Source organism: Penaeus monodon, chromosome 17 (genome assembly GCF_015228065.2).
Source record: "Penaeus monodon isolate SGIC_2016 chromosome 17, NSTDA_Pmon_1, whole genome shotgun sequence".
NCBI lineage: Eukaryota > Metazoa > Arthropoda > Malacostraca > Decapoda > Penaeidae > Penaeus > Penaeus monodon.
In genome coordinates this window covers 44,381,488-44,390,777 of record NC_051402.1, presented here as the reverse complement: position 1 = coordinate 44,390,777, position 9,290 = coordinate 44,381,488, and the positions used below count along the sequence as shown (strand labels likewise).

General features: G+C 34.8%; 1 protein-coding gene across 2 annotated transcripts in view; it reads left to right on the top strand.

Moving 5' to 3' along the window:
* The window catches only part of LOC119583802, a 35,871-nt gene extending 32,899 nt beyond the window's left edge, over positions 1–2,972 (top strand). The window contains exons 20-21 of one of the 2 annotated variants that reach the window (XM_037932502.1): positions 1–120; positions 2,153–2,972. The exon at positions 1–120 is cut by the window's left edge and continues 85 nt beyond it. In XM_037932502.1, the coding sequence (XP_037788430.1) occupies positions 1–120; positions 2,153–2,203 (171 nt within the window). In that variant the 3' untranslated portion in view covers positions 2,204–2,972. Of the gene's footprint in view, positions 1,520–2,152 lie in introns of those variants that run through there. The other variant, XM_037932503.1, reaches the window with a different exon arrangement.
* Positions 2,973–9,290: the final 6,318 nt, after the last annotated feature.

Sequence of the window (9,290 nt, the reverse complement as noted above, 5' to 3'; positions counted from 1 at the left end):
CGCCAGGGGCAGATTTCCAAATGGTCGTTCCACTCCTGCTGCACAGTTGTCCACCACAATGAGCTGCCCACCGACAACATCTACCGCCAGGATTTGCAGATCAATGGCAAGGATCGACAGGTCAAAGACTTATAATAAATCCATAGTTGTTGTTGCTACTGCTACTGCTGAAGGAGGAGGAGTAGGAGGAGGAGGAGAAGGAGTGGTTGGAGTATTGTTGACCTCACCTTTTACGTGAAAAAGGGACTGAGGTTGTTACTCCTTCCTTGTTGTTTTTTCTGCCTTGACACATTATTTTATTTCGACTTTGTGTTTTATTGTTTCTGTCAAGGAAGTCGCTTTTGTTATGAGTGAGGTGGCACAGTGCAGGAAAATCTGTTTCTGTTTCTTTCGATTTGTTTTTGTTTTGCTTATTGTTATTTGTTTTAGCTTTGTGTATTTTGTTATATTTATTTTTTTCTTATCTTCTATCATAAACTAACGCTTCAGTCTTTCAATGAAGTGACTCATTAAGGGTGCCTGGTGCCCCAAGATTACAGTGAATAATATTTGGAAGACTGTAGAAGAAAACTTGGATGCTCATTTACCTCTGTTGGCAACAGTTTAGCATAAGTAGACTTTTCGAAGTAGACAGTACTTACTTCAGTGTAAAGCTAAACATGGCGGCTTACCCCTCACAAAAAAAAGCATAGCAGAAACAGTTTAATGGAGGTCATGCCAATGGCTATAAGTTGTCTAGTCATTTGAAAAAAGAGGTGTTATTAGCATATTAGTTTCTGGGTGTGTGAAGAGAGAGAAGTAAATTTTTTTATAAGTGAGAGAAAGAAATATATGGAAGACAAAATCAGTTGAAAACAATATAAACTGTAGTGCTGATAAATCAAGTTCACAAAAAAATAAATTTGTATATGTTATTTATTTTATTTCATTATTAGAAGTTTCTGAAGACATCATTTATTTCTTTCTCCATGTGTACCATTCCCTTGAAGGTACGGTGGCCTTCCCAGCACCAAGCACAGAACAAGCTCTGAGGATTTCTTGTCACCATGTAGGGTTTGATGTGCATGTGCTGAACACGTCCTGTTTTTACATCTGTCCTATCCGTGACTGCCAGAGGACAGGTACCATGATATGGTTGAATGACAGATAATGGCCAATAAAGAAAAAAAAAAAGGTTTTGGACATCCACATTATGAAAATAAGCAATAGAGAGGCTTTATTAAGACTTTTATGGAAGAGCTTTTGATTGCAGTGTTGTTGTTGTTTTTTTCTTCCTCTTCTTTTGGCCTCTGTGTATTTGGTTCCTAGTAGCCTCACCAACTAATGCTAAGGTGGGTCTACACTTCAGAGCGAGAAGGGACAGTGTTTTAAAAAGAATGTGTGTGGTTGCCTTTGCTTCCATACTTCTTTCTAGTCCTATATTATGTTTGTTTTCCTCTCATTCTTTCTGCTGTGATACAGTTCATCTTCCTTTTTAAGTCTCTCTCTCTCTCTCTCTCTCTCTCTCTCTCTCTCTCTCTCTCTCCTCTCCCTCTCTCCCTCTCTCCCTCTCTCCCTCTCTCTCTCCCTCTCTCTCTCCTCTCTCTCTTCTCTCTCTCTCTCTCTCTCTCTCTCTCTCTCTCTCTCTCTCTCTCTCTCTCTCTCTCTCTCCTCTCTCTCCCTCTCTCTCCCTCTCTCTCCTTTTTTATATCTTCCTTTTAGGGGATTTCAAGATTTTCACCCTTGTTTTATCCAGATGATTTTTATCTATAAATATATTCATTATCAATTATATTTCCATGGAAAGTAGACTTGTGGTTCTCTTTGCATAGGCAAAGATCCCTTTTACATTATTGGAAGCAAAAGAGGAATAGCAGTTTCTAATTAGACATTGCATTTATACCCAAAGCTACTTTTTGAATTGGATATATTTATGGTGCTGTTATGCATAAAAGTATTAGGTTACTGTACCTGTACTAGGTATCTTTGATTTGATGTGTCAGGTCATGTATATCTTTATGAATAACCATCTTTGTTTACATCCCAAAATTTACATTTTCATGGCACATTTCTTTTTGTTTTAATAGGATGTGGTAACTGATGATTATTGTGCCAAATGGCCCCTGACAGCAACATGTCCAATACTGTTCTCATGTGCCTGTTTGTCATGCAGAGCGCAGTCACCATGAAGCAAAAAATCAGCAAAGTTTCCAGGATGAGCTAGTAAGCATCACAGCCACCACTTCACTGCAACAGTCGCAGTGTTAGACGTCTCACTACAGCACCCACCCACTCAGTCCACTCCCCCCTCGCCACCTGTGACTGCACTTGAGCAGATACTTTCAGATGTGGTATGGAGGCAAGTCTTTCCTTGTCTCCAGGGGTCTATACCCTTGGGTCATCTCCTAGCTCAGGGGCCAGAAAATGCCCCACACAACCCATTGGGGGAGTTCCCACACTGGCTCATCAGTACCTGTTGCTGCAGGAAATGCACAATACCCTCACCCCATGACTGTCTCCCTCATCCCATACCCCCCCCCCCCCTGCACCTCAACCAATCTACCAATTAGCTCATCCTCCCACCCCCTACTGTGTCATTACCATTGGTAAAAGTGTCACTGCCATCACCTCACATGCATTAGTGTTTTATGTTAGGTTACAACCACATTATTATTATTCAAGACATCATTTTTAATCCTGTTCTGTTATTACACAAGAGAACTCTTGCCATCACAACCAGAGAGTGAAGAGATCCCTCCTTCCCTCTACAATAGAACATCAAATAGATATACCACTGTAAGAATTCACAGAAAGACAATATTTTGGGGTAGGCAAGAGGGTCAACAGACATTTTCACAGATTTCATCAACTGATGGAATGAGGAGCTGCAGGTCTCCCATTGATGCTTTGTTGTCTCTTTCTTGGGTAGACTTTGAAAGGCACCTGTATTTCTTCATATATATGTATATATATGTGTTTTTTTGTTTTTTTTTACATGCATGCATGTATGTATATTTGTATGTATATGTATATTCATATGTATATGTATATGTATATATATATTTACATATATATTTGCATATATATTTACATATACATATACATATACATATACATATACACAAAAATATACAAATATATACACACACATCTATATATTATGTATATATGTATATATACATACATACATATATATATATATATATATATATATATATATATATATATATGTATGTATGTATATATTTGTATATTTTTGTGTATATGTATATGTATATGTATATGTAAATATATATGCAAATATATATGTAAATATATATACATATGAATATACATATGAATATACATATACATATATACATATATACATACATGCATGCATGCATGCATACATACATACATACATACATACATACATACATACATACATACATACATACATACATGCATACATAAATACATACATACATACATATATTTATATATGTACACACACACACACACACACACACACACACACACACACACACACACACACACACACACACACACACACACACACACACACACACACACACACACACACACACACACACACACACACACACACACACACACACACACACACACACACACACACACACACACACACACACACACTGGGTGTGGTGTATGTATGTATGTATGTATGTATACCACACACACACACACACACACACACACACACACACACACACACACACACACACACACACACACACACACACTGGGTGTGGGTGTATGTATGTATGTATGTATGTATGTATATGTATGTATATATTATTTGTGTGTGTATGTGTGTGATTTGTTTCAACTTATTTGAATCCCTCAAAAGTCAATCCTTAAACCCTCCCCTCAGAACAGAAAAGAACAAATGCAGTGCCAAGCAGCTTTAATTTAGGAAGTCAAGATTATACTTCGTAACTTCTGAGAGGTGAACATGCCACCCGTACCACAGGCCATTGTAGTCCCGTTCTGTGTAATGTTATTCATATGTTCTAAATGTCTCTGTGTCAGTACATGTTGCATATGTTCAATGTCTTATTGGTCTGTTTTATGTTCATTCAATGAGGTTGTTTAAATCTCTTTATGTTATGTATATATTCTCTCTCTCCCTCTCTCTCGCTCACACACTTTAATTCTATTATTTATGTTATAGATAATCATTGTAGATATCAGCTTTTAATGTGCAATGCTCGTTTTTATCTGTATATCATTGTATCCCTGGCCTAAGAGATGTCCTGAAAATTGTAAAATTAATTATGGAAGTATGCCTTTCATACCAGGTCACAAGACAATGCATTTTTTTTACTGGACGATTACGGATTTCTTGCATACAATTTTTTTTTTGACAAGTGAAGTCTGTTAATAAGAAGGAAATAGTTTCTTAGTAAACAATATCCTTGACATCTGTAGCTTTTACTTATTGAACACTCTCCAGGGTAATGGTCTTTATATATATATATATATATATATATATATATATATATATATATATATATATATATATATATATATATAATATATATATATATACATGTATATATATATATATATATATATATATATAATATATAATATATATATATATACATATATATATATATATATATATATATATATATATATATATATTGTCATGCTTCTATATATGAATTTATGGGGATACAGGATTTCGTTTTTAAGATAAACAGCTGACCTTTTAAAATATATATTCAATTTCGTGTATCAGCTTTAATGTGTTCATTGTTCTTTTAAATTAACACTAAATTGAAAATGTAATGCATAAGATTATCATTGTGTTGTGTCCTGAAATTATATCATGTATTGAGTCTTCTTTTTTTCTTCTGAGGTTTGAATTGATGTGTAATTAGATAGGAGTATGTTTTCTATTCTGAATTGAATGTGTTCATGACTAGTTTTATATGATTATGACATGTGACTTATAAAGGCAAACATTTTATAATGTTGTTTTGAAGTATATTATAAAATTTGTAATTTTTGCAAATATGGATATGCTAAACAGATTTTTGATTGATAGTGATTTAGGTTTGTATTTTGACAAAAATTAATTATAGTCTGTTTCTGCCTCGGTTTCTCGCATCTTTCTTTCTTTTTTTCTTTCTTTCTTTCTTTCTCTCACTCTCTCTCACTCTCTCTCACTCTCTCTCACTCTCTCTCACTCTCTCTCACTCTCTCTCACTCTCTCTCTCTCTCTCTCTCTCTCTCTCTCTCTCTCTCTCTCTCTCTCTCTCTCTCTCCTCTCTCTCTCTCTCTCTCTCTCTCTCTCTCTCTCTCTCTCTCTCTCTCTCTCTCTCTCTCTCTCTCTCTCTCATATATGAATAATGCTGGATATAAAGGATATTTGTTCAAGTACCATATATTATATATATATTTTTTTTACTGTCATGCAGGTGGTGCCATAATTTAAAAATTTGTATCATTCTTATTTTTATCCCTCCAAATTTGAAGTTGTTATAAATATTATCATTATTATTATTACATATTTTTTATCACTGTGATTATTTCAGTATGTAGTCAGGGAACTTGAGATATCCCATCTTCATTTCATACTTTATGCGGTGTGTTAAACTGTTCATTCCAGTCCAACTCAAGTGCATATGAGGGCCTTGAGTTTAAATGTGATTTCTGTGCAGGTTCTCACAATCAACACTTATTTGTCTTTCATAAGAGAGTGGAGTGAGGAAAAGGAGCCACAAGCGTAAGTGCCATAAGTCTTTGGTGTATTATGGTACTTTATTGTAGATGCTTATTAATCCTACCACCACAGGTTCTTGGAAGGTTTTCCCCCATCTCATTTTTCCCAAGGCTGTTAGATGGCTCAGGAGAGAAGGGCTGACTTTGGGAGAGATGAGGGAGGCTTTCTCTCGTTTCCCCTTTCCTCACTCAATCCCACTCTCTTACCTAATTCAACAAACACTCATTGTCCTCCTCTTCATTCCTCCTTACATTCTCACTCATTGCCATGTCCTCATCCTCTTCCTCGCCATGCATGTAGTTTGAATATCAGAGGAAACTATTTATGACAAACACTTCATGAGTATTTTTCAGCCTTTTTATTTTTTTTATTTTTTACATTTTTTTTCTTTATTATTTGTGACTGTATGCTGTTTTATCATCATTATTACAAAAGCCTGATGGCAGTTGTAAATAGAGCAAATAGGTTGTTGGTGTGAGTTAGAGCCTATGTATATCTCAGTGTAGTTGTTCTTCATGCAAGAATCAATAGTTTTGTAAATTAGTGACTTTACAATCGCTGTGAGGCTGAGACCTTAGGCCAGCCTGCTGTAGCAGAGAAGGAGAAAGGCCTATTGATAACCAATACAGATGTTTGTATTTGTTTGGATCAGTATTATTAGGTTAGGAAAAATGATCCCTCTCTTTCATGTGCTTTGTATACTTAATCAAATTTGATCAACACAAATATTTCTTGAGTCACACAGAACTGTATATAATGAGTATGAATGCCAATTTTTTCTTGGGATGCTATGCACATGGTTTCAGTTTGATGTACTCACAGAAGTGCACAATTATTATACACATTACACATTCCTTGAAGAGTACCCTGACCCAACCAGAGGATGATGTGGGAGGTAGTTGTGCTTTGCTCTCTTTCCTTCCCCAAAGTCAGTTAATGCATTATTTCAGTAGATATAGTTTTTATTAATATCTTACTGTTTTTGGGAGGATTATATAGAAATATTGATTCATATACAAAGTTGAACATGGCCAGGTATGTATTTGCAATAGATACTGCTTGAACCAACTTGAGGATTGCTTGTGAAAATGTTTCTGGCTCAGAATATTTTTCTAGGGCAGTTCAATTATTTTGAATAATAGTTCACATGCAGCTAACAGATAAATAATATAAATGTACATTGTCTTAGCAGAAGTGAAACAGGTCCATATATTTGAAATGAAAGGTTAATTTTATAGGACATGCCTTTTTAATTTGCATCTCTTTATGATTGCTAATATGAAGTCTGTTGGCAAACTAAAATATGCTTTTGATTTGGTTTAAGCTTGGTGAAGATTTATGCAGATATAAGTTAAACATTTCTTTTTTCCATACATTGCTTCAAAAATACAAGGGACATAGATGTTGGTCAAGACCGTGAGAGAAAATAATTGTGCTTCATGTTTATTTAAGAATAAATTGTTATGTGTGTGTGTATGCATGTCCATGTCAATATTTGTGTGTGTGTGTGTGTGTGTGTGTGTGTGTGTGTGTGTGTGTGTGTGTGTGTGTGTGTGTGTGTGTGTGTGTGTGTGTGTGTGTGTGTGTGTGTGTGTGTGTGTGTGTGTGTGTGTGTGTGTGTGTACATATGCATATGTATGTATGTATGTATGCATGCTTGCTGTAAGGTTGCCGAGTGTGTTCTCTGTAGAAGTGTAGAACTCCATTTGCAGTTATTTATAATTTATTGTTGTTTAAGGTTGATTTGACCAGGTTTTAAAGTGAAGAATAAAGTATTCATTGTGAAGACCCAACAACAAAAAATGATAGTGAGAGAGTCATTTAATGTTATATTACTCCAGTTATTTTCTTGTGATATTATGTAAAAATCGTGTTAAAGATCTTTTATCGTTAACAGATGCATTATAGTGTAGCTGGAAGAATATCTAGAAACAAGAAATAGTTTGAATTTAGGAAGGCTTTGATATAGTTTGTGAGAGATCTCTTTGAGAAAAGGTGCTTTTTTGGCTTTTTATATAACTGATGTCATGAAGTTTTAATGTAAATGAAAATCTCCTTTCTATCTAAATTAGTAACAAGTGGAAGATTTGCCTCATTATTATTTTTCTAATAATTACTTTTAGCATTATTTTATACGTATGCATACCTTTTTCAAGGATTAGTTGAAATACCAATATGAATTCATTGTAAGGAAAAGGAACATTTGTCTGTATTAAATCATATCAGAAAAGTCCTTGTAAGTGGGTCAGGGTACTTCCATTTCATTTCCCCAGCCCCTTTTGTATTATTATTTTTTTTTTTCTCTATTTTTTTATTACCATTATATCTTTAGGTACACTTTCAGTGCTGGTAACTGTGCTGTACAAACATGAGGGTCCCTCGTGTAAACCCTCTCCTTTTTCTGTTGTCTGAGTGAAGATAGGAAAGAGTGCTGCCTAACTTGAAACATTTTCTACTGCTACCATATTGTAGAGTATACAACACATCGGACTCTTCTTAATGCACAGTCGCTACGTACAGTGTTGTATACAGTGCTCTAAAAAAAAGAAGAAGAAGAAAAAAGAAAGAAACATGACTTATTTTTTACAGCAGTGCATACAATGTTTATTTCTCAGAAGACTACACAGTGTTGTATCCATTACAGTGTAATGCAATACAATCCAGTTTCTACACGAGGGCATAGGAAATGTCACATATTGTATATCTGCATTATTTGGCATTCGACCTTCGCTGGTCTCTAGAACTGTGTGAAGTTATGTATACGGGTCACTACAGGCTAGTGTTCTACTATATTTATTTAGTGCATAACATACAGTACAAGGGTGTATGTACATTGGTGTGAAGAAAAAAAAGACTTCATCATACTATATGTAGCCTGTTCCTTCAGCACAGGCTTTTATTTCTAGTATAGATCATGTAAAGTTAAATAAAATAAGATAAAAATAGTATAATACAAGAACAGTTAAAATACTGGCCAGTGTAGGTGCATACAGTGAAACATTTATTGCAGGCTGTAATCCATTTTGCAGTGAAACTTCTCTGATACCATTATTTGTCTGGCAATCATCATAGTGAAGGAAATTTTTAACAGAACTGGCTTGAAGTGAAATAAAATAAGTTTTCCCTTAAAATTGCCTCCAAAATCTGTATTTCAATTTGGTATTGTTAAGAATATTTTAAAATAACTTATTACGTGTTTAGTTTTATGAGAGAAGAAATAGGAATAGTTTTTATGGGTAAGTGGTATTGTGGAGGGTTTTTATTTGAATTATTCAATGGTATGTAGATTTTCATATCTCAAGTTATTATAGTTTTTGAAAGTGGATAAAATACACTTCTGCACCTTGTGATCAAGCCAAGGATAAGCAATAAGAAAAGGTAGTTTGAAGGCAAGAAAAAAGGTAACAAATAATAATCAGCATTGTGCAACCTCATATCAGGTTGCCTATGTTGAAAATGAGGTTCCTCTGCATAGTGTGAGTGAGACATGTGAGGGTTGACATTATCAGTGATGAAAAGCTAGAAGAGGGATATTTGGACATAATGGAAAGAG